This window comes from Phoca vitulina, unplaced genomic scaffold (assembly GCF_004348235.1).
Source record: "Phoca vitulina isolate PV1807 unplaced genomic scaffold, GSC_HSeal_1.0 scaffold27, whole genome shotgun sequence".
NCBI classification, from domain to species: Eukaryota; Metazoa; Chordata; class Mammalia; order Carnivora; family Phocidae; genus Phoca; species Phoca vitulina.
This window is the reverse complement of record NW_022589730.1, coordinates 24,146,502-24,172,611: the sequence shown is the minus strand read 5'-3', so window position 1 is coordinate 24,172,611 and position 26,110 is coordinate 24,146,502. Positions and strand designations below refer to the sequence as shown.

The 26,110-nt window shown below is 43.5% G+C and overlaps 1 protein-coding gene, 2 non-coding genes and 1 pseudogene across 3 annotated transcripts in view; 3 read left to right on the top strand and 1 right to left on the bottom strand.

Moving 5' to 3' along the window:
• Window positions 1–25,523, bottom strand: part of ACAA2 (acetyl-CoA acyltransferase 2) — a 32,611-nt gene extending 7,088 nt beyond the window's left edge. Inside the window, exons 1-7 of the mRNA XM_032422759.1 lie at window positions 25,034–25,523; window positions 18,488–18,654; window positions 8,855–8,983; window positions 6,484–6,600; window positions 4,553–4,700; window positions 1,995–2,170; window positions 1,100–1,229 (exon numbers count right to left, since the gene is read on the bottom strand). Coding sequence (XP_032278650.1) covers window positions 1,100–1,229; window positions 1,995–2,170; window positions 4,553–4,700; window positions 6,484–6,600; window positions 8,855–8,983; window positions 18,488–18,654; window positions 25,034–25,049 — 883 coding nt within the window. The 5' untranslated portion in view covers window positions 25,050–25,523. The remainder of the gene's footprint in view (window positions 1–1,099; window positions 1,230–1,994; window positions 2,171–4,552; window positions 4,701–6,483; window positions 6,601–8,854; window positions 8,984–18,487; window positions 18,655–25,033) is intronic.
• LOC116643667 lies at window positions 9,563–17,898 on the top strand (annotated as a pseudogene).
• A 288-nt stretch (window positions 25,524–25,811) lies between the features above and the next one.
• Window positions 25,812–25,953, top strand: LOC116643881. Its single transcript, XR_004301662.1, has one exon.
• A 78-nt stretch (window positions 25,954–26,031) lies between these two features.
• LOC116643879 lies at window positions 26,032–26,110 on the top strand. Its single transcript, XR_004301660.1, has one exon.

Sequence of the window (26,110 nt, the reverse complement as noted above, 5' to 3'; positions counted from 1 at the left end):
ATAGGATAAAACCTCCCGGCACTAATATTTTTGTAAGTGAGACTCCTCATCAAGTCTGTTTCCTGGAGAATGATGACAGAAATTACTAAAATTCAGCATCATCTGAGGTTCCTAGGAGTGTAACCAGCAAAAAGCTCTTTGTTCTCCTTCTAATTCATATTTTTCAAGCCAAGAAAGACTAGCCCTTGAACAACACAAGTTTGAACTGAACAGGTCCACTCACATGCAGATTTTCTTGATAAATACAGTACAGTACTATAAATGTATTTTCTTACAGTTTTCTTAATAACATTTCCTTTTCTCCAGTTTACTGTAAGAATATAGTACATATATAACATACAAAATATGTGTTAAAAGCTTATGTTATGGGTAAGGCTTCTGGGCAACAGTAGGCTATTAGGAGTTATGTTTTGGGGGAAGCAACAGGATTTCAACTGCATGACGGTTGGCACCCCTAGCCTCCATGTTGTTCAAGGGTCAATTATACACATTTGCAGGGAGTTCTCCTGCTAATCTTTGCCAATCGAGATACACTATAATTCTTCATTTTCCTATTACGCCGCAGCTGAGCCAGGTGGGCATGACTGACTTCCGGGATAACACGGTAAGAAGAGCACTTGAATTAGAGAGGCCCGGTTCCCCTTCTGCCTCCATCACTTACTGGTCTGGAACTTGACAAGTCAACCTCCCTAAGCCTCCATTTTCTCCTTCACAAAGGGGTTGTGGGAAAGGGAAATGAGACACACCAGACCCCGCACGCAGAACACCCAGCATTCAGCCATCTCTGTTTGGCCCCAGGATCTCTCCTTGCCTGTTCTCTCATCTGGTCAGCACCTTGTAACTCTTCTGTTATACGCTGGGGGCCAGTTTTAAATATCTCAAATGGACAGTGAGATGCGATTACTACCCATGAGCAGTTTACACGGTCTTGGTTTTCCTATTGTGCCTGGCACAGGTTTTCTAGATTTGCTTAAATGACTGATTACCAGTTTCCTTTTCTCCACAAGTGACCTTGATTTGGCTACCGTTTCAGGTATCTGAATGCCAAAGATTTCTCTCTAGAAACTAACAGAACCAGTTTGTTTCACTACAAACTTACCAATACCCATGATAGAAGGATCACATCCGGACACAAAGTAGCCCACAATTCTTGCCAGTGGTGTGAAGTTATGTTTTTTAACAGCATCTTCACTAGCTATTATAACAGCTCCAGCACCATCAGATACCCCCTGGGAAACAAAAACAGAAGATTAACTAGAGGGCAGAAGGCCCCAGCTAATCAAGGTTTGAATTAATGGGGGCAGAGTCAGGACTGTGGTAGTGCGGAAGCAGCAGCGCCGCCGTCTGGGCTACGCCCAGGGCTGGTACTGCTCCGGTGGGCCAGACGCTGTTTTAGGCACCGGATCCAGCCTCACCAAGGGAAACCAGGAACTAATGTCCAGGAAAAGCTTATGTCCAGATGTGGGGAGATGTAAGAAATCTGATGAGTTGTATACATCAGAAAAACAAACCAACCAACCCATGAAAACTGAAATAATAACCAAGCAGATTTCCTTCTAGATTCCTCATAATATTCAGAACAGACTAAGAAACTGGAAGAGTGTTATATGGGAGTTAAAATATTTTGTTTCGGGGGCGCCTGGGTGGCTCAGTCGTTAAGCGTCTGCCTTCGGCTCAGGTCATGATCCCAGGACCCTGGGATCAAGCCCCACATCGGGCTCTCTGCTCCGCGGGAAGCCTGCTTCTCCCTCTCCCACTCCCCCTGCTTGTGTTCCCTCTCGCTGTCTCTCTGTCTGTCAAATAAATAAATAAAATATTTAAAAATATATATATATTTTGTTTGGGACTATGACAACCCCAATTAACAGAATATGAACACTGCCAGGTTAAGCGAAATAGCCAGACTAGCCTGGGAAGTAGCCAAAAGATACCACGTGACTACTTTGCACTGAACGCGTCAGCAAGAGTCCAAGATGAGCTGTGGCGCCACCTACCGAGGCGTTCCCTGCAGTCACAGTTCCTTCTTTCTTGAATACCGGGGGGAGTTTATTTAACTGCTCCAGGGTTGTCTGGGGCCGAGCATGCTCGTCCACCTGCATTGTGTGTTTCCCCTTTTTCGTCTTCACCTCAATTGGTACCATCTCATTATTGAAGTAGCCAGCATCATTAGCTGAAGTAGGAGAAAGACCATCATAAGAATGGGAGAAAAAGAAGATACACGAAACAAAATCAAACACATCCTTCTCAATTTAATTTCCGCTCTACCCTTTCTTCACAGGCTACTTTAATATAAGCCTTTGTTACATGTACAGCTTACACTGCCTGTTGGAGGACTTAACATACTGCCATAAATCTATGCAAATGCATTCTTGCATCTTCTTAAAATTTTAATTTTGATCTTTTTTACTACAATTTTTTTTTACAAGGTATCACTAGACTATTAGCAGTCCCTGTCCATTATAGATATAATAGCACGAGGTAAAATTTAATGTCTCATTTAAACTTCTCTGGGTGAGATAAGAAGTAATTTAAATGTTACCAAGTTGTACAATGATAACGTATTGTACACTTAAAATTTATTAAGGGTTGGTGGGGTTGATGTTAAGTGTCTTTACCAAGGTAAGAAAAAAGAAGTTGTCTCTAAAAGAAGTTACCGATCCTGGGGCGCCTGGGTGGCTCAGTCGTCGTTAAGCGTCTGCCTTCGGCTCAGGTCATGATCCCAGGGTCCTGGGATCGAGCCCCGCATTGGGCTCCCTGCTCCATGGGAAGCCTGCTTCTCCCTCTCCCACTCCCCCTGCTTGTGTTCCTGCTCTCACTATCTCTCTCTGTCAAATAAATAAAATCTTTAAAAAAAAGAAAAAGTTACCAATTAGGTTACCAAGGGATCTATCACTGAAATTTAAGACAAGCAACCCGAAGAAATTCTGTGAGCGATTGCGGACACAGTTCTAAGTGAACCAGCTGACCTACTTCCATCCCCACAGACTAGAATGGACTACAGTAATCCACCGCTTCAGAAACAGGATATGCCGGGAGTGAGACCACCTTCCTTCTGATATCCCTTTACAACAGGCTACACACTTCCCTTATCTGGTTTTCACAACTCTTAGGGCAACAGGGGAGGGAAATCTTTTTTATCTCTATTGTACAGATGCCCAGTGAATAAATAACTTGGCTGAGGTCAGATAACTTGTATGCGGCAAAGATAGAAACAGAACCCATGACTCTTGGCCTTGGGAGCAGCACCCTCCCACTTTACATGTGTAACTGAAAAACACAGAGCATGAACTGGCTGGCATCGGCTCCGTCCCACTTCTCTTTGAAACGCTAAGATGGACTTTATTCTCACTGTTCCAAGTATTTAATGCCCCTAAAGAAGAGTTGCTGCTCGTTTTTAATTGTTTCATTTAAAAAATCTTTTCCAGGAGACTAGTAAGCGTCTTCAACTCCCCATACCGTCACGTTCCCCACCGTGGACTGCTCTGACAGCAGTGTGGGCTGTTACACCAAGAGCACCTGAGCTCTGGCCGCGGACAGTTCCGAGTCTTTGAGTCAGGGTGCAATGATTCTCAGTTAGGAATGGGAGCAGGTGGGCACAAAAGAATACCCAATGGGTCCTTTCCAAACATACCATCCCTTCCTTGTGAACAGGATATGCCTCAGGGAGGACACCCGCTCTGTCCCAGCAGCCCCTGCGAGCCATCGCCTCCCACAGTCTAACAGAGCCCTCGGAGTAGAGTATCCTACTGACCTCAGAACAGGTTCAGGACTCAAGTGGCCAGATAAGGCCAATTAACAAGGCCACTTTTTAAGTAGTAGTACTGTATTTCAAAAGAGAAATTTTGCAATCACTAATAGAATATCTACTCATATAAAAACAAAGGAATGGTGAAAAAAATGTGATTTTCAAAAGGTAAATTTATGACCATTATAATCTGAAAACGACAAAAATCTCTATCTTTTTTTAAACCGAGGTATAACGGGCATATTAGCTTCAGGTACACAACATAAGGATTCGATCTTTGTGTACACAGGATTGCACGACGACCACCGCTAGTTAACATCTGTCCCCATACATAGCTGCAAAAAACGTTTTTTCTTGTGATGAGAACTTTTAAGATCTACTCTATCAGCGACTTCACACACGCGCTACAGCGTTCTGTAACTATGGTCACCATGCTGTACATTACATCCCCGGGACTGATTTTATTTTATTTTATTTATTTATTTATTTTAATATTTTATTTATTTATTTGAGAGAGAGAGAATGAGAGAGAGCACATGAGAGAGGGGAGGGTCAGAGGGAGAAGCAGACTCCCTGCCGAGCAGGGAGCCCGATGTGGGACTCGATCCAGGGACTCCAGGATCATGACCTGAGCCGAAGGCAGTCGCTTAACCAACTGAGCCACCCAGGCGCCCCCCCGGGACTGATTTTAGAACCTTTATTTTAGGACTTATTTTATAACTTTTGACTCCCTCCACCCATTTCACACACACACACCCCCCCCCGAGTTTTCTTCTGTAGGTATTTCTAATGTCCAATCTCACTGACCAGCTTTCCACCTCTGCTGTGACCGCAGGGCGTACTTGTCACAGTCTTCTCTGCTTATATTATGTTTTGCAGCAAGATTCTCTGCAGTGATTCCCATGGGGAGTCGGACATGCTCATCTGTTAATCCTGACCACAAAGCATCTTCCAGCTATTAAAAGACATGAATAATAAAGTGATTAGTTAAAGCGTATCTTCTGAAAGTAATATGCTGTAATATCTTTACATTTAAATAATAGCTCCAATAAATGAAAGTAAAATTAGATTTTCTGATAGCATTTACTATTACCACTACTCATCTTTGGTTCTGGGACATTTTAAAAAACACCCAATGCACATGTTCTCCTCTCTCTCTTAACTGTGGGGCTCTAAAGAGAGGCGACAGCACTAAATGTGCAGGGAGAGGACACAGAAGTTTTCCTACAATAAAAAACGAGACCCCCGGGGCTCCTGGGTGGCTCGGTTGGTTAAGCATCTGCCTTTGGCTCGGGTCATGATCTCAGGGTCCTGGGATCGAGCCCCGCATCAGGCTCCCTGCTGAGCGGGGAGTCTGCTTCTCCCTCTCACTCTCCCTCTGTGCACTCTCTCTCAAATAAATAAATAAAATCTTAAAAAAAAAAGAAAAGAAAAGAAACCCCAAAGGCTACATTTTGTAAGAAACCTAACGCGGGGCCCTCACGCGATGTTTCCCGTGGCCACCTCTGTGAACCAGGATTCTGAGCTCGGCAGCGGGAGTGTGCGCGAGCTCCTTCAGCGACAGAACAGCTGGTTCCGTCCACTACTGTGAGGAACCCCGTACATGTTCCTTGAAGAACAGAAGAGTTGTTACTCATTATTCAGTGAATCTCTGGTAAGTGTGCCCTTCTGTGTCCTCTCCACTGTCTCATCACCTTCGAGTCACCAACCTGTCTTTCCCAAGGTGTTCTCAAATATACTTGGTGTCTAAAAGACTATCTCATATTTTCTAAGTCTTATTCTTTCCAACTTTCAAAAAGGCCAGGGGACAAACTGGGTGAACAGTGTAAACCAGTCAACGCTGTTGGGAAATGCTAACAACAGAGAATGTCATCAGCCCTTTCACATGGGAGCGACAGCACCCTAGTGTTCGGTATCAATATTGTCATTCCCTTGTCATTCCCTCTCAAAGATGTGAAGATCAGTTTTCGTCTGACTGATCTGGGACAATATCGTCTATATTCAAAGAGAATGTTTAAAAAAAAATAAAAAATAAAAAAAATAAAATAAAAAAACCCCAAAAACCAACCAAACAAACAAACAAAAAAAAACAAAGAGAACGTTTTCTGTGATGATGATATCTATTCAATGAAGACTGCTCCAGGTATAAAACTTCCATAAATCATGGTAAAGATTAAATTATTGGGTTTACCATTTATTCAGTAGAGAAATTAATTACTTTAACCTCTGCCTATCTTTTTATCTGCCTCTTCCCTTCCTCTGTCTCCCCAGGTATTAATTCCACGACCAGAGGTGTGCTGAGATAAAGTCTATTTGGATTTTTTAAATGTGGGTTAAAATGTCAAAACTAAAAACCAAACTGGGGTTTTGAAAGTTTACAAATTTCAAGTCATTTGTATCTTGTAACGAAATTCGTTTCAAAATTTTTTTTCTTGGGGCGCCTGGGTGGCTCAGTCATTAAGTGTCTGCCTTCGGCTCAGGTCATGATCCCAGAGTCCTGGGATCGAGCCCTGCTTCGGGCTCCCTGCTCAGCGGGAAGCCTGCTTCTCCCTCTCCCACTCCCCCTGCTTGTGTTCCCTCTCTCACTGTCTCTCTCTCTCTCTGTCAAAATAAATAAATAAAATCTTAAAAAAACCAAAAAAACACAAAATTTGTTTTCTCTCTCCCAAAATGGTGTTATTAAAATTATTAGCATAAAAGCATGACAAATAATTTTTAAACATTTGAATGGTTCCAACCTTGAGATCTGATCCAAACTTGGTTCCAAAACGTATGTTTCTGACACAGTAGGGAGACTGGCTCATGTTTTCAGTTCCTCCACACAAGACAACTTCAGCATCTTTAACACAAATTTCCTATTTGAAAACGAATGAGCAACAACAACAAAAAACCTTTTATTGTAACAGAGGTACGTATTCAGCAGTAAACTAATAGTACATGTAATGATTTACACTCTCAAAAGGAAATACTTGTCAAGTAACTATAAAGCGAATGCTCCAGCATCCATTCCCAAGATACACGGGAAAAAAACCTAACAGACTTCAATTGTGTGTGCACAAGTGACAAATTCTATCTACATTTTGGCAAGGAATGATAATTCTTACCCTCAATATAAATCTTGAAAATCAGCGGAGATATTAATGCCGGGCATAATATATAGATTGTTAGCTAAGGATAAAGAATAAATCCTTTAAGAAGATGGAAGTAGAATTTATCCCATTCAATGGAGGAGTCTGAAGCAGACCACAGACTTACAAGAACTGGGTCAATCGAGGAGGCTCATAAAGAGAAAGCCATTTCATCCTTCTCACGCTTTCCACTATTTGCATTTCTCAGAAAAGCAGCAAGTAACAAGCCTCCAGAGCTCAGTGTTCTCAGTGACTTCTAGGAAAATCAGGACCACTGTTCCAGATATATCTTTATAGAAATAAATTAACATGAAAGTAATTTATCCATTACAATATGTCCATGTCCTTCATTCTGTAAAGAAATGAAGATCTGGACAAATAAAATTGGATTTCATCGTATCCCTTTTCCCTGTGCTCAAGGGAACAAATGTATTTGCCCAAGTATCCATCCCTTAAAAAAGTGGCGCGAGCCAAGCTACTCATGCTGTTTGACAAAGTCCAAGTATGGGGGACGATCCTGAAAACAGGAGACTCCACAGCTGTATTCTCTTTCATTTTGTTTATGGCAATCTTTATAATTGTGGGAATATTTCTGGGGTTTCATGATAAAGTGACTACTCATCTTAGTTACGCCTATCTAAGCAATCACAACGAAACTAATTCCACGAAGAATTAGTTTCTATAGAACAAAATAACAAGACGGTCACGCTCTGTCTAGCACCTTTCTCTTTGCGTACTGTTTTTTAGTTTTAGCGAAAGCCAATAAGCAGAAATCAATAAAGGTCATGTTAATCACTACAAAGGAAAAATGAAAGAAGGCTATGGCTGTAATCCAGAAAATGATCTAAGATTTGGAAAAACAAAAATATCCTAACATATAAATAAAGTTCCTCCGAGGCTGTCAGGAGGAGATGCTTGCAACCTGATCCTGTGTCTGTGTCTCCTCATTCGCCGACGCCGTCCTTTCCTACGAGAGACCCACCCCGGCTGGAGCTGGACTCCAGCAAAAAAGGAATACATTTTTTTTTTTTTTTGATTCATTAAAATATTTATTGAGCAGCTAGGGAGATACAAAGGTAATTAAAACATCGTCAAAGAGGTGAGGCAAATGCACGCATCACAGAAAGCCAAGTGTAAGGGGTCACTGAATCACAGCACTCAAAAGAAAAGTGCTTTAGGAGATCAAGAATGACACTGCTTCCAGAAAAGGAATACATTTCTTAACATCCCCTAAATCCTCCAACTCTCTTCCTAGCCTTATAGTCTTTATTCAGTTTCACACTGCCTCACAGGGAACTCTCACAGTCCTGGGTTCAAGTTCTGCCTCTATGACTTAAGTCACCTTACTGATCAGTTTCCTTGCCTGTTAAATGGGAATAGGGATAGTTCCTGCCTCACTGGATGGTTGTGAAGATTAAGTGAGATACTGAATGTAAATCTAGCATAGGTCGGGCACATAGGAAGAACTCGATAAAAATGACAGTTGTGATTAGCTTTTAAAAAAATTTGTGATACAATATACATAACTTAAAATTTACCATTGTAACCAATTTTAAGTGTACAGTTCATTAAATACTTCACATTGCTGTGTGACCAACCACCACTCATCTCCAGACATCTTTTTGGCTTTGCAAGCTGAAACTCAGTACCCATTAAACATGAACTCCTCATTCTCTCCTCCCCCAGCCCCAGCCACCACCGTCCTACTTTCTGTCTCTATGAATCTGACTACTCATATAAGTGAAATCATACAGTGTTTGTCCTTTTGTGACTCCCTTATTCCATTTAGCATGTCTTTCAAAGATCCGTGAATAGCTTTTAAGAAACTATTTTCTTCCTGTGAATACTTTTCCAAGAAAAATCAAATACTGACCTTTGCTAATAAAGCACCATAAAAGCCTACAGTGTTATACTGAAGTGGGGCATTTCCTCCAATAGCTTTTAACGTATTTTCAGAGAAGTAATAAAATTTTGCCCATACCTGACATCCACTCACAATGGACTGGAAACCAGAGCCACAGAGTCGGTTAACCGTGAAAGCTGGGATCTCTTTTGGGACGCCAACACGCAAACCAACATGCCGGGCCAAATATGCAGCATCTGAAGAACTCTGGAATGGAGGGAAAAGAAAAAGAATGTCCTCTATAAATCTTAGCAGTAAGAAGGACAAAATATACAGAAATGTGGGCAATCTATCAAAAATGATAAACTATATGGCTCTAAGGTAGGACACAATGCATATAGGTACAGCGTATATTTTACGTAATACAGGGGTTTATTATTTGAATAAAAACTAATTTGGTCAGTTGGTTTTTAAACATACAAAGTACGAGAAATCCTTATATTAAGTCTTCATATAAGACAGAAATTTATAATAATTACAACTGTTTAAGAACAGAATGGGCTATCTTAAAATAGTATGTTCCTTAACAGAGGAAGTATCGAAGGACACTGGAATAACCAGGAAAGCTTGATAAACATAGCAATGCTTGAGTCGAACCAAACCAATTAAACCAGAAAGGTGCAGGCGAGGCATGGGTTATCAGTAGATACTTTTAAAAGCACCCAGGGGATTATAATGTGAAACCGAGGCTGAGACCTGTTGACCTAGGGAGGGGAGAGATAAACAAGGACCCCAGGTTCAAGAGTAACAGCACTGGCCCTGCTTTGGGGTCCAAGAACAGCAGTGATGGCAGGTAGCCCGCTATAGACTTAGGAGGTAGACACTTATTTCTTGTGAAATCTGCACTTTGGTGTTTTTACATCTATTTCTGATCCTATAACCCAACCTGTGCACTTGTTCTGTGGTTTTGGTCTCCTGTATTTTTTTTTTTTTTAAGAATTTATTTATTTATTTTGAGAGAGAGAGAGCACAGAGGGAGAAGCAGACGCCCCGCTCAGCAGAGAGCCGGATGCGGGCCTCGATCCCAGGACCGACCTGAGCTGAAGGCAGACGCTTAACCGCCTGCGTCACCCAGGTGCCCCTGGTCTCCTGTTCAATGGCACATAAATGCTACTGCCGAGTAACCAGAACCAGGTGTGAACATGTTGAGATTTTTACTGTGTTTACCATAAGGAAAATTGTGAAAGAACACATATAAAAGATACAACAGCATAAAATAAATGCAGAGCTGGAAGTGGACTCCCCCACGGGCAGGCAGACTTGGTATGTGTGAGTGTGAGTGTGCGGTAAGCTTCTCATCCCTGCATGGATGCAGTGTTCTTAGCCTTAGTGGAAAAACTTGGCTTAGCGGTTTCAGCCTAATGTGGCAAATAGATCGTAAAGGACAAAGCAGTATACTGATACCTATACACAGAGCAGTGCTAGCTGTCTGTCTATATAAATAGAGAAATGGGCTTAGCCACAGAGGTTTAAACTATCTGGCTGTCCCATATATTAACACAAACCAGGGCTCGGATACACAGTTGTCTTTCATGTTTTATGGTCTCCCAGCCTTTCCAGCCCAGACACTTTTGGACAAATCTTTGTCCTCATTTGAGGTTTTGTTGTTGGGTTTTTGTGTTTGTTTTTGTGGGTATTTGCCTCATTCCATCCGTGAGCTTTGCAGGTAGACGGATGTGATTCAAAACTTATGTTCTAAGGTGTTTCTTGTTGAGGAGTAATTGGTTTACAGGAGTAAGTCATGCTTCTCCCCTAAAGGGGGAGTAGGGGTGGTAATCCACAAGACAAACCACAGTTGTTAGAAGAATTTCTTGATTAGAAATTTTAGCTTTGAGTTTTGTTGCTTTAGTTCCTAAAACAACTTGGAGATATTCCTCATTGGTCCATCTGATGTGGGAAACAAAGGCAGAAAAAACAATTATTAAATTTCCTTACTACTTATAGCCCATTGACAAGTCCTTGAAATACAGTGACATTCCTCTAGGAATGTTAATACTTTCCCAAGGGCAAAAGGCAATCTTAGCCCCAACCGCCAGGATCCTGTAAAGTCTCAACATATAAAAATTCCTTTGGAAACCTCCTTTATTTCTACCCCCCAAGTTACATGTGGGCAATCATCCCCCAAGCATATGATCCACTGATACTCATCTGAAGGGTCTCATGACTAAGGTTTTATTAGACAGTAATAAATGACCTTTCACCAACAATAGCTAGCCCCCTCAAGGCCCTGGAAACCTTGCTTCCAAATTCCTTAGAGACTTAGGCTATCCCTAACCCCCTCCTGACTTGAAAGTATATAATGGGCCACTCCTAACAACCCCGGTGCGGCTCTTTCTGCCCATGGGTCCTGTCCCCGTGATTTAATAAAACCACCTTTTTGCACGAAAGATGTCTCAAGAATTCTTTCTTGGCCGTCGGCTTCGAACCCTAACATCTTTCCTGCATCACATCTACTGCTTTGATTCCTTGGATCCCACCCATTCTTTCACTTTAAGAAAAAACAAGTAAATGTTGCAGAGTGTATTTTGCAGTTGCCCTTTTTAAGAAGCACTTTTCCCTGATCTCAGGGCTGTGAGATCAGGCTCAGGGCTAGGCAGGGAGTGTGCTTGAGATTCTCTCTCTCCTTCAGCCTCTGCCCCACCCCCCACCCCTAGGCATGTGCTCGCACGGGCGCTTTCTCGCTCTCAAAATAAATATAATCTTAAAAAAAAAAATTAAAAAAAGATTGTTGGTCAGGGGATATTCTTTTGCCAGAGCTTTCTGTTTTGGAGTCACTTCTCTTATAATACTCTAATGTCCAGACTGGCAAAATAGGTGTTTTATAAAATCAAGCAGGAGAGCCTGAAGTAATAGAAAGAATATTAGGCCAGGAGTCAGGAGATCTGGATTGGAATCTAATCTAGACTGTCATTCACTTGCAGTGTGAACTTTGGTTTATCGAACTCTCAAGTTCCTCCTATGGGAAGTTATCTGCAAATGGATTCACAAGTGCCTCGTTTGTAAATAAAAGGAGTAGAGGAGTTATGATTGAGTTGTTAAATTCTAGCCCAATTGACTGAATACAGATAGTTTCTGGAGATCTTACTGACAGAATACATACTTACTTGTATGTAAATTTTGAATGTGGTCCTACCTGATGCTTAGAAACCAGACGTCTTCTACTTTGGCCACTGTATTCCAGAAAGTGGTAATTTCCCCCCCGCCCCCGGCCTTTTTTGTTATCTATTCTCTAAGTGTTCCCACGAAATGACTTTACATCTCCTTTAACATCAAGATTTGTGGGAAGAGCTTAGTACAGGAGGAAGAATACTAAACTAGAAGTCAGGGGATCCGCATTCTAGCCCAGGACTGTTAACAGACTACCTGCCTCAACTCTGAAACTTCTCTGGAGGTTTCCTCATGTGTTAAGAGAGGCCTGGAGTTCTATAAAATCTCTAGGGTTTCTTCTGGCTTTTTAACATTCCATAAATCTTAGTCAGAACTTATATTTTTTAAAAAGTTCCTATTCCTGTTTTATTTTTCAATTGAGGTATAATTGACATATAACATATTAGTTTCAAGTGTACAACATAATGATTCGATATTTGTATATATTGCAAATTATCACCACGATAAGTCTAGTTAACATCTGTCATATATATGATGAGGGAGCAGAAGGCTACCTGAAGACAAAGCATTAAGCTGACACCTTGCAACCTCCCCCTACCCCCCACTCCTGGGTGGGACACGTGTGGCATTCTTCCAGGAATCTCCCAGCTATGTTAATGTTAATGCCTTGCCAGAGGGAAAAACAACCTTAACTTGACAAAGGCAAGGCGTCCAGTTTCTTGTAGGTGGATCCTCTTGAACATATGAAAACCCTTTTGAAACCTCCCTTTCCCTTACTTTCCCCAACTCCCCTTTATAATCACCACTCCTCAGAACCCCGATGCAGCAGCTCTTTCTGCCCACAGGTCCTTGTCCCCATGCTTTAATAAAGCCACCATTTTGCACCAAAGACGTCTCAAGAATGGTCGTTGGCTCTGGACCTCACCCCACCGAAACTCACCTATATTCCAAAACCACATTATACAGTTACCAAAAATTTTTTTGTGAGGAGGACTGATGTGAGGGGTTAGGAAGAGCGTAAGTCTCTAAGGAATTTGGAAGTGGGGGCTTCCAGGACCTTGAGGGGCTAGCTGCCATTAAGATAAGGTTCTTTACTACTGTCTAGTACAACGAGTCTTGAGACCCTTCAGATGTGTATCAATGGGCCACATATTTGAAAGATGATTGCTAACATGTATCTTGGGTGGAGGTGTTTATGGTTATCTGGGGAAAATAACAGGAACAAGAACAAAGCTACAGTGGTAAAGCATTAAAAGAAGTCCTTGAGGGAGCTGGAGGAGTGTTATAATCTGGATGCCTCAGGGATTCTGCCTGGAGACCAGAGCAGCGGCAAAATCCAGCCTTTGTTCCTTTTTCTCCCATCAAGGACTTTTAATATTTACTTACTTAGCATCTTTCAAATATGCAGTACAGAATTATTAACTATAGTCATCATGCTGTTCATTACAGCCCCAAGACTTACTTATTTATAACTGGAGGTTTATACTTTTTTGACCTCCGTAACTCATTTAATTATTCCTTATAATAAGGCTATTTTCATATATTAGAACTGCTTAGGACAGAATACATTAGCACCTTTAAGACCTCTCAAAACATAAATATAAGTTCAAAATACAGTCGATTCTCATTATTCATAGATTTCATACTCACAAATTCACCTGTGTGTTAAAATTTGTAACCCCAAATCAATACCTGCAGCACTTCTGTGGTTATTTCCAGGTATGTGCAAGGTGGAGGAAAATTGAGAAATTTTAGTCGCCTAATATAATACACACTTTCCTAGCTGAGGATGAACAAGGGGACACTTAGCCTTCTTGTTTTAGTTCTCATGCTATAAACAAATGTCCTTTCTGGGTGCCTGGGTGGCTCAGTCGGTTGAGTGTCTGCCTTCAGTTCAGGTCATGATCTGGGGTCCTGGGATTGAGCCCCACATGTGGGCTCCCTGCTCAGTGGGGAGCCTGCTTCTCCCTCTGCCCCTCCCTCCTGCTCATGCTCTGTCTCTCTCTCAAATAAATAAATAAATTCTAAACAAACAAAAAACAAAAACAAATGTCCTTTCTGCCGTCTATTTATTGCAATGTTTTTCACATTTCTGTGCTTTTTGTTGGTGATTTTGCTGTTCAAAATTGCCCCAGGCCTAGTGCTGAAGCGCTGCCTAAGTGGAAGAAGGCAGTGATATGCCCCGGGGAGAAAATATGTGTTAGAGAAACTTCAATCAGGCATTAGTTACGTGCTGTTGGCCAAGAGTTTAATGTTACTGAATTGATAACATGTATTAAGATGGGGTCATCATTATCAACAGAATAAAAAACAAAAATGTTGATCATCTCAATTGACACAGAAAAAGCATCCAATGCCCTTTCATAGGAAAACACTTAATAAACTAAAAATAGAAGGGAATTTCCCCAAACTAGTAAAGGGCATCTACAAGAAGTCCACATCTAAGATCTTACTTAATTGTGAAACATTGGCTGTTTTCCCCCATAATATCAGGAAGAAGACAAGGGTATCCACTTTTTGTCACTTCTCTTCAACCCTGGAGATTCTAGACAGGGCAATGAAGCAAGAAAAAGAAATAAAAGAAATCCAGACTAGAGACTAAGAAGTAAAACTAGCTCTACTCCCAGATGACACAATGTCACATACTAATAAACTCTAAGGAATTAACTAAAAAATTATTAGAATAAATGGGTTCAGCAATCACGGTACAAGATCAATATACAAAAATCAATTATTTTTCTATACACTTGAACAATCTGAAATGAAATGAGAAAACAATTCCATTCAAAACAGCATCAAGGGGCGCCTGGGTGGCTCAGTTGGTTGGGTGGCTGCCTTTGGCTCAGGTCATGGTCCCAGCGTCCTGGGATCGAGCCCCGCATCAGGCTCCCTGCTCAGTGGGAAGCCTGCTTCTCCCTCCCCCACTCCCCCTGCTTGTGTTCCTGCTCTCGCTGTCTCTGTCAAATAAAATCTTATTTAAAAAAAAAAACCAAAAAACAGCATCAAAAAGAATAAAATACTTAGGAATCAATTTAACAAAAGCCGTATAAACTGTATATTCTAAAAACTATAAAATAAGCTGCTGACAGCCCTGAATGGGGCCAGACTTTCATGTTGGGCTGCCTGTCTAATCACAACCCTAAAGAGGACTGGAAGGCTTGCAGCATCTGTGGGTAACTCCCCGGCTATCTCAAGCCAACTCAGCAGTGGTGCTTTCCGCAGTAAAAGTCCTAATGAAGTGTGTAGCGTTGTCACCCAAGACTCTGACAACTACAATATGCTGCTAAAGAAGTGGGCCCCTCCACCTGTCACTTCGCTCTCCGGGGAACCAGAGATGCAGCACATCACCCTGGGGAATATCAATCTAATTGTCCAAAAATGACCCAAAATCTTGAAGCAGGAAATCAAAGTCTTCTTTGTGAAGTACAATGATCCCATCTATGTTAAATTAGAGAAACTGGACATTATGATTCGCTTGGCATCTCAGGTCAACACTGCTCAGGTTCTGGCAGAATTAAAGGAATATGCCACAGATGTGGATGTTGACTTTGCTCGAAAAGCTGTGTGGGCCACGGGACGGTGCCATCAAAGTGGAGCGATCTGCAGAGCGCCATGTAAGCACACTGCTTGATCTCACCCAGACCAAAGGAAGTGGCCCTAGAGGCAACTGTTGTCATCAGAGACATCTTCCGCAAACACCCCAACAAGTCCAAAAGTATCATTGCCACTGTGTGTGAGAACTTAGACTCGCTGGATGAACCAGATGCTCGAGCAGCTATGATTTGGACGGTGGGAGAATATGCTGAGAGACCTGACAATGCAGATGAGTTACTGGAGAGCTTCCTGGAGGGTTTTCATGATGAAAGCACCCAGGTGCAGCTTACTCTGCTTACTGTCATAGCGAAGCTGTTTCTCAACAAACCACCAGAAACACAGGAGCTGGTACAGCAAGTCTTGAGTTTGGCAACACGGGATTCTGATAAACCTGACCTTCGAGACCAGGGCTATATTTATTGGTGTCTTCTCTCAAGACCCTGTCACAGGCAAAGTAGTAGTCTAGTCTGAGAAGCCACTGATGTCTGAGGAGATAGATCATACTGTGCCAGCCCCGCTGGATGAGCTCATCTGCCACACTGGATCTTTGGCCTTGGTGTACCGTGTAAGCCTCCCAATGCTTTTGTCATTTTGGAAGGAAGTCATGGAATCCGTCGCAAACACTTGCCAGTACATCATGGGAGCACTGATGCAGGTGACAGCCTTGTTGGCAAAAGCCTCAGGTTATCCCCTCTCAAGGTGACCTTCTAGACCTTTTAAACCTTGACCTCGGTCCCCCAGTCAATGTGCTTCCGGTGTCCTCCATACAGATGGGAGCAGCAGATCTCTCGGGAGGAGGACTAGATGGTCTGGTAGGACAGTCTTTCATCCCATCACCAGGGCCTGTAACCTATGCTCCTCCACCTACTCCCGCTGTGGTCAGCAGTGGTCTGACTGACCTGTCAGCACTCTCCACGGGATAGGCATGGGACCTGCTGGATGCATAGTTTCTAAGGCTGTCTGGCTGCCTGCAGTAAAAGCTAAAGGCTTGGAGATTTCCAGAATATTTACTCATCGCCAAGGGCACACCTCTATGGAAATGAACCTCACCAACAAAGCTCTGCAGCACATGACAGACTTTGCAATCCAGTCAAACAAGAGTAGCTTTGGTGTCACCCCCAGCACTCCTCTGGACAACCATATACCACTGATGCCAACCCAGTGCATGGATGTCTCCCTGCCTCTGAACACCTCAGGTCCAGTCATGACGATGGAACCTCTGAATAACCTGCAGGTGGCTGTGAAAAACAATATTCACGTCTTCTACTTCAGCTGTCTCACCCCACTCAATGTGCTTTCTGCAAAAGATTTCAAAATGGACCACCAGGTCTTCCTTGCAACAGGGAAGGCTATTCCCAACGAAAAAGAACTTCAGTTTCAGATTAAGGAATGTCAATTAAATGCTGACAGTTTCCAGCAAACTGCAAAATGACAATGTTTATACTCCTGCCAAAAGGAAGGTGGAAGGGGGGACATGCTGTACCGATCCTTGAAGCTCAATAATGGCATTTGGATTTTGGCTGAGCTACGTATCCAGCCAGGAAACCCAAATTACATGCTGTCGCTGAAGTGTAGAGCTCCCCAAGTCTCTCAGGACATCTATCAGGTCTATGGCAGCATTTCTGAAAAGCTAACAGATGGGTCCGGTGCCTCCGGCCACCCTGTGACTGGTGCAAGCCAAGAACTCTTAACTGGAAGAAATCGTACTGCCATGTAGACTCTGAACCCAAACACCCTGAGGCCACACACCAAGATAGTGACTGGTTTAACCTGTGCTGACATCAGGGCGCAACCTGTCGGACAGTTTTAGCTTCTCGTGAACATGTGTAACCACTGCTTCAATCGCTTCCCACCCTTGTCAGCTGTGGCAGCGAGCTGTCCTTACTTGTGAGCTTCTCCGTAGCGTGTCAATGGCTGGCAGTTTTGAGCGTAGTTTGATATTTTGTAGTTGAGAGCTCATTTCGAAAGCAGAAAAGGACAAAAAATATTAAAGCAAGGAAAAGTGTCACTGAAAAAAAAAAATGAAGTCCTTTAGACTCCACTGCAAACAATATCAGTTCTTGGCAGAAGCAAAATCTCTTGAGTCGTGGCTCGGAGCTGCAGGGTGGCCAAAACTGCGCACCCCTTTCTGAGCCTTATCCCTGCCCCAGGAGCTGGGCACTTGGTGGAGGGGGTGGCCGCAGCCTCCAGTCTTCTCAGCCTGCCTCTCCTACTATGGAACAACCACTTTCTGAGCCAGCAGAACAGTGACAGGGCCCCAGGACTTGCAGTGGCTCCACATGGAGCCTCTGTTAAACCAAGGGCTGGGAGGAAGAAGGGAGCCCCCACTTCTTGGCCACACTTCAAAGGAATATCCAGCTTTCATTGTCTGCAAATGAATGATCTATTCTGTAGACCTTAACATAGCAGGATAGAAGGTAAAGGAAGTTATTTCCCATAACAAATGCTGACCAAGCTCCTACTGTTTAAGAAATTATAGGAGATGTGTTACACTGACTGGGTTTTCTACCCTCCTTAGTTGGTACACAGAGAGAACCAATTAACTTTAGATAAGCCAAGGAAATGAATCTGGTATTAAGAAGCAATGAAATGGGGGCACCTGGGTGGCTCAGTCATTAAGCATCTGCCTTCAGCTCAGGTCATGATCCCAGGGTCCTGGGATCGAGCCCCGCATCGGGCTCCCTGCTCAGCGGAAAGCCTGCTTCTCCCTCTCCTGCTCCCCCTGCTTGTGTTCCCTCTCTCGCTCTCTCTCTCTGTCAAATAAATAAATAAAATTAAAAAAAAAAAAAGGAAGCAATGAAATGTAACCCCAATGGGACAGATATATGGCTTCCGGATTGTACGTGGCTTTGAACGATGTATGCCATTGCTCCCAGGGTCACAGGATTACTTAAATCATAAATATCTTTAACTATTATTAACTAGTTCACCATTAAGACATATTAAAGAAATTATCTTTTTGATAACATAAAGCAGTAAGAATGAATGCCTCCCTTCTGCCCTACTGACCTGTATGACATTGCCTACAATGACGCTGTCAATGGTCTCAGGTGCGACCTTGCCCGCAGACAAAGCAGCCTTGGCCGCTAACTCAGTCAAGTCGGTCGCCGTGAAGTCTTTCAGAAGACCTCCATACGCTCCAAAGGGTGTTCGCTTAGCAGCAACGATGAATACACCTATGGCAATGAAGAGAGATTTGTAAGCAGTGACAGATTTGTCAGTGTCCCTAACATGCTTTAAATAATCTCACTATGGAACCTAGTATTAGGTACTGTTTTCAGTTAGAACTCAGACAATTTTTGTCACACAATAATACATGGAACAATCACACTCACAGAAGCAGTCTTTTAATGAAGGGGTATCAGTTGGAGCAATAACTCTATGCTGGCCCCAAGAACTGCATGCTGCAATGTAAATCCATCCTGGTAGAAAACATTCTTGTCCTCCAGTGATTTACAATGCTAGAACATTTGGTTAAAGCTAAAATGCTGGGACGCCTGGGTGGCTCAGTTGGTTAAGCGTCTGCCTTCGGCTCAGGTCATGATCCCAGAGTCCTGGGATCGAGCCCCACATCAGGCTCCTTACTCGACGGGGAGCCTGCTTCTCCCTCTGCCTGCCGCTCCCCCTGCTTGTTCTCTCTCTCTCTCTCTGACAAATAAATAAAATCTTAAAAAAAATAAAACTAAAATGCTTCTTCGATGTGAAGTATGTTGCCTAATCACAGAGTCAAAGAGTCTCCAAATTAGAAGTTCTCTTGAGGTTTGAGGCCAACCACTCACCCCACAGAAAATTCCTAACGCGAAAGAAAAAAACTCCTCTGCTAGAAAACTTACAGTAAGAAGGCATCCTCCACTGTGTGAAGCAGTGTGCCCATGAATGGACAACCCAAAGGATGATTTTTGCTCCTACTGAGCTAAGCCAGCTTACCCAGTCTTCTATCCACCAGTCTACCCAAATGCACCCCAAGTCACAAAAATAGTTTCTAGGGAAAAAAAAAAAAAAAGGAAAGAAAAATTGTTTCTAGAGTTGATAATGCTTTGAATGTGACCCAAATACGCCTGTACTTTTGGAGCCACAGGATGACTAAATTACAAATTTCAAATTACATGAACCATTACTGTTTACCCTTGGAATAAAGTGGGCAAAAGAGATCTCCTTTTACACGGGTAACCCCTCCAGATCTGGAGTCAGCTAACCTGTAAGATCCCCCAGATCTGAAGTAAATAAAAGGCATTCTTCCAACACTTCTTTATTTGACATTAGTTCTGGGGGATTAAAGACGTTCTATTTTGCCAATATCCTAGTAAAACGTGTCACTTAGAATACAACAAAATTTCCTGATCTAACCACAAAAATTAAGGGGAATTATCTATACATATATTAATGTAAATTAAGACTATAAATTTATGGTATTACTGTTAGTCCAACTGATGTCCTTGTGCAAAGAAACAAAAATTGCTCCTTCCCGAGACACTCTACTGCCGCCTCCCCCCAAACGGGTTACCGAAGTCTCCGATGAGAGTGACGCTCACTAGAGCTGTGTGAGGCAAAACTTGCACATCGGGAAGCAGCACCCAATATAGCCGTTTCATCACACTAACATTTATTAGGCACCAACAAAGCACTAGACGTTTTATCACTTTTCATATACTATCTAATCTTCCCAACAATCCTGCAAGGTAAAGAGTACAGTGGCGCACAGAGGAGACACTCAGTATGCCACAGACCTCGTGCTTGGTGCTTTGCATACATTGGCTTCCTCCAAAACAATCTGAGCTCACATTTCCATGTCCTGCCAAGAAATTATGGGACCTTTAACAATGGGTTTGTGCCAAGATACTAACCTGTAATTGAGACCATACAAACATTATACCACTCTTGGTATTTAAGTACAATTCTCCCGATTATGTTAGTGGAGATTCTCTCTTTCGTGGAACAAACTCAACCTATCCTAAAAAAAAACTCAAAAAACGAAAAACAAAGGGGCGCCTGGATGGCTCAGTTGTTAAGCGCCTGCCTTCGGCTCAGGTCATGATCCTGCAGTCCCGGGATGGAGTCCCGCACTGGGCTCCCTGCTTGGCGGGAAGCCTGCTTCTCCCTTTCCCACTTCCCCTGCTTGTGTTCCCTCTCTCGTTGTCTCTCTGTTAAAAAAATAAAATAAAATAAAAAACAAAACAAAAAACAAAACTTCAACTTCTCCTTTCATTCCTACTTAGAGAAACTCACATTATAAAAGAATTTTAGGAGGGGCACCTGGGTGGCTCAGTCAGTTAGGTTAGGCATCAGTTGGTTATTAAGCATCTGACTCTTGATTTTGGCTCAGATCAGGATCTCAGGGTCATGAGATGGAGCCCTGCTTCAGGTTCCTCGCAGAGCCTGGTTGAGATTCTCTCTCTCTCTCCCCTCTGCCCCTCCCCCTGCTCATGCTCTAAAATAAATTTTAAAAATCTTAAAAAAAAAAACCCAAACATTAAAAAATAAAAGAATGTTACTCCTAACATATGCAACTATGATTTGGAACAAATCCAATTAATATTTACAGATATTAATATTCAGATATTTACAAGACCATAAATATTATTTCAGTGCATTACAGATGTTTTGTTCTGATAGATGGGTTATTCTGTGCCACTATACCTTCCTGAATTTTTGCAAATGTCCTCTAAACCTCCTTGCTTAATAGTTTACCTATTTTTATATTGATACTTTATTTCATTTTTCTGTCCCCTTCCCATGTTTTCTTCCTAATTTCATTACAGCCTGCGTGTGGTCATGGCTCCTATCTGATCAACTCTCCTGCAAATAACAATGATGGTATAGAAGAATGACTACCTGAAGGCCTTGGAGAATGAACAAAACTAGGCAGATATGGAGGAGATATGGAAGAAGGGAAGAGTACAGGGTGAGTGCCCCATTTATTTATGGCCTCTGACTTGAAGGCAAACAGTCCACACTACGTGAATGGCTAGAACTCAGAAACTCAGTCTTACTGGCTTGAAGACTCAGAGAACTGAGTTCATGGCAACCACAGCCATTGGTAAATGAGAATGAATCTGGGAAAGGAAAGAACCACAGGCAGGAGCCCAAATCATATATACGAACTCTGTCTAAATATTTGGCTGACCCTTTAACCATGCACCCCTACAAACACCTTGGCTAAGGCTAACAGAACTGAACTTAGATTTGAGCTGTTGCCCTCTAGAGGGGAGACAGAGTTTGAGTTCAGCCAAATTAACTGCCTGCAAAAATAAATAGCCAACAAAAAATCAAAAATTAACATGCTTTGGAAGAACATAACAGAATTCAGGCTCTACAATGTTTCATATGCAACATCCATGCTACAATCCAAAATCAATGCACATATGAAGAAACAAGAAAATATGATTCATTCTTTTATTTTTTATTTGTTTTTTAATATGATTCATTCTAAGAGAAAAGACAATCAACAGAGACCAACCCCAAGATGACCCAAATGTTAGAATTAGCAGCCAAGGATTTTAAAAGCAGTTATCTATTGTAACTAGGCTCAAGGATGTAAAGAAAAATATGCTTATAATAAAGGATAAGCCATCTCAGCAAAGAAACAGAAACTGTAAAACAAAAAAAACCAAAATGGAAATTCTAAAACTGAAAGATATCTGAAATAAAAAATCCACTGAATGGGCTTCACAGTGGCCCCTGGGTGGCTCAGTCGTTAAGCATCTGCCTTCGGCTCAGGTCATGAACCCAGGGTCCTGGGATCAAGCCCCGCATCGGGCTCCCTGCTCCGTGGGAAGCCTGCTTCTCCCTCTCCCACTCCCCCTGCTTGTGTTCCTGCTCTCGCTGTCTCTCTCTCTGTCAAATAAATAAATAAAATCTTTAAAAAAAAAAAAAATGAATGGGCTTCACAGAAGAATGGAAATGATTCAGTGACTTTGAAGATAGGAGGTACACAGAAATTTTACCATCTGGAGAGGAAAAAGAAAACAAAAAACACGGGCAGAACCTCAAAGTCTGACAAAGGAACAAAGGTTAACTCAATGGAGAGGGTAGTCTTTTCAGCAAATGGTGCTGGAACAACTGGACATCCACGTGCAAAAATAAATAAAAAATAAAATCTAGACACAGACCGTAAACCTTTCACAACAATTAACTCAAAATGGCTCATAGACTTTAATATAAAATGCAAAACTATGAAACTTCTACAAGATAATATAGGATAAAATCTAGGTGACTGTGGGCTTGGTGATAACTTTTTAGATTCAACACCGAAAGTCTGATCCATGGAAGAAAAATGTGGTAAGGTGAACGTCATTAAAAAGTTCTGCTCTGGGCGCCTGGGTGGCTCAGGTCATGATCCCAGGGTCCTGGGATCGAGTTCCACATTGGGCTCCCTGCTCCGCGGGAAGCCTGCTTCTCCCTCTCCCACTCCCCCTGCTTGTGTTCCCTCTCTCACTGTGTCTCTGTTAAATAAAAATCTTTAAAAAAAAGTTCTGCTCTGCAAAAGACACATAAAAGTAAATGAAAAGAACAAGCCACAAGCTAAGAGTATTTAAAAAAACACTTATTTGATTAACGACTGGTATTCAATATACACAAATGATGTGGTTTTGGAAGGTGAGTTTTGGTGGGATAAGGTCCGGAGCCGACGACCCAGAAAAAAGTTCTTGAGAAGTCTTTGGTGCAAAACGGTGGTTTAACCACGATACCAGCACCCGCGCAGAGAGAGCTGCTGCAACAAGGTCTTGTGGAGTGGCTGATTATATATACTCGGGAGTTGGGGATGTAAGGAAAAGGGAGGTTTCAAAAGAACTTTCATATGCTAACGAGGACCCATCTACAAAGATACCTACAAGATACCAGAGGCCTTGCCCTGGTTTTCCCCTCTAGCAAGGTATTAACATGAAGATGGCTGGGAGATTCCTGGAAGAATGTCACACAGGGCCCACCCAGGAGTGGGGGGTGGGGGGAAGTTGCACGATGTCCAGCTTATGCTTTGTCTTCAGCTAGCCTTCTACTCCCTCATCACAAATACATCTTAAATTTCAACAAACGAAAACCAACAACCCAGTTAAAAAGTGGGTAAAAACTCTTAACAGACACCTCATGAAAGATGACATAAAGATGACAAATAGCCATATGAAAAATATATTCAACATCCTATGTCATTACGGACATACAAATTAAAATAACAATGAGATACCACTACACAACTATTAGAATGGCTAAAATCCAAAACACCAACACCACCAAATGCTGGTGAGGACGCAGAGCAAAAGAAACTCTTTTGTTGCTGCCGGGAATGCAAAAGACAAGCACTCTGGAAGACAGTTTCACTGTTTCTTAGAAAAACTAAAACAAAACCTATCCTCCCCATATGATCTAGCAATCACTACTCTTGCACACGAATGTTTATAGCAGCTTATTCATAACTGCCAAAACGTGTAAGAAAACAAGGTGTCGTACAGCAGGTGAATGGATGTAGGACATCCATATAATAGAACGTTATTCAGCAATAAAAATAAATGAGCTGTCAAGTCATGAAAACACATGGAGGAAGCTTAAATGCACACTGGTAAATGAAAGAAGCCAATCTAAAAGGGCTACCGACTGTATGATTCCAACTATATGCCATCTGGAAAAGGCAAAACTATGTAGACAGTAATTACGATCAGTGGTTGCCAAGGGACTTGCAAAATGAGCTGATGTGACAGCACAGAAAAAAAATCCCACTAGAACGCAAAACCGGAACACTGCCTTCCTGTCTCAGGTTAAATATTAACTCATTTAGAGAAACTACAGACAGCAAGCAGGACAAATTAAGGAAAACTACTCCTACAGCATCCATTTCTGTTTATAGATTTGGCAGGCACGCCTAGTTGCCTTGAAAGGATACACAAACATTCCCAAAAAAGCCAAATAGCAGTAAGAGAACGATTCCTTGGGTGCAACGGGATGCATGCTAATAGAAAAACTGGGGGATTGGTTCTTCTTGTTCCTGAAAGTTAAAATTCCATTGACTGTGACCATTTGTTATGAGAAGGGAGTTTACAGGGTTTTTTTTTTTTAAGTTAATAACCTTAGAATTTATGTACTTAGTGACTGCACTTTCCTGGAATCAATTTAAAGTAATGGAAGGGAAAGGGAATAAGCTGGTCTTGCAATAGAATGCCACCAAGCATGTGGCGGAGCAGGTCACTGGGGCAGAAATTCCCTGGAGACCCTAAGAGACCGTCTATTCGTCCTCATAAGACTTCTGCAACCAGGACCTGTTCGGAGGTGGGGACTCCTCTGCGAAGCAGCCCTCCGCCCGAGGCCCCCGGTGCTTCCGGCGCCGCCCGAATTTTCCCAACAGCTGAAAACAAAACGGACCGCGTGGGGGAGGGGGGGGTCTGCGCGAAGAAGGGTAATGACCTTCAAGGTCAGAAGCAAACCTTGGTCTCGACCCTCAGCTGGAAACTGCACCGAAATCGCTGTCGCTAGTGCCTTACAAGTATGTTTTCTCCTTGACCCCAACAATCCTTCCGGGTTGGGCTTTCACCAAGCCCCCTACAGAGAGACCCCACCGACGCTCACCTCGGAGCAGCGCCATGGCTGCGAGCGAGCAAGAACGCAAGGCTTCCCCTCCAGCGACGAGGATGGGCGCCCGCCCACCTCCCGGCCTTTAAGGCCAGGGGCGGCGCCCCGAGGGGCCCCGCCTCCGCTCTTTCACCCACTTCCCGGGCCCGGCTGCCCGCCCTCCGCCTCTCCTCTGGCGGGCTGGTCGGAGCTCATCGCCCCTTGGGCAAGACACCACCCTCCGCGCGCCTTCGCGTGGGAACCATAACTCTGCCAGCCGCCGGCCTTGCAGAAGAGAGCGTGCCTTGCCGGCGCCTTCCTTCCTCACTCTTGCCTTTAAAGACTTCACCTCTCTTTTCCAAAGCGAGACAGTGACTTGACTCTACCCCGTCCATCGTACCCCTGGCCTCGATAACCCGTCCCCCCACCCCGTAATCCCGTAATGAATGTTCCCCTTCATCCCGCAGATCGTAATCACTGGACCAGGCATCCCGACACCAAGATGGCCCCGGCGTGGCAGGGGGCTCGAGGGGAGGGGGCGTGGGCGAGCGGGCTGGCGCGGGGCCGGAAGTTGGGTGGGCGGGGCGCGGAGGACGGCGCGAGGGGATTGGCTGAGCCTCTGTCGCTGGCGGCGGGGTGCGGCTGCGCGGAGGGGCCGAGGCCCTAGGCCCCTGGGCCTGAGAGGCGTGGGGAGACCGGGAGACCTGGAGTCGGGGAGACCCGGGGACGTGGCGCCGGGTGGGGGTGGGGGCGATTGGCGTCCGAGGTTGGGTAGCGAGTGTCGGAGGGCAGGGAGTCCCCGAGTCCCCAGTGTAGCCCGCAGATGAGCTCGAAGGATTTTCCTTATATGATCGGGCCCCGTTGCTGGCGGCGCCGCTGGCCCGGAGCCTGAGAGGATTATGAAAACGTTTCAGGCGAGGTGTGGCTGGGGACCGGGGCGGGGAGATGAGGGGCAGCGGGCTAGGCTGGAGATGAGGGAGAGTTAGGGAGGCCTCTGCCGCTGTAACTGTGAGCCCTGGTCGATGATGACGTGACCACTGCGCAATCTGAGTTCTAGGAACCAGGTGATGGAGTGTGTGCTGAGCACTGAGACCG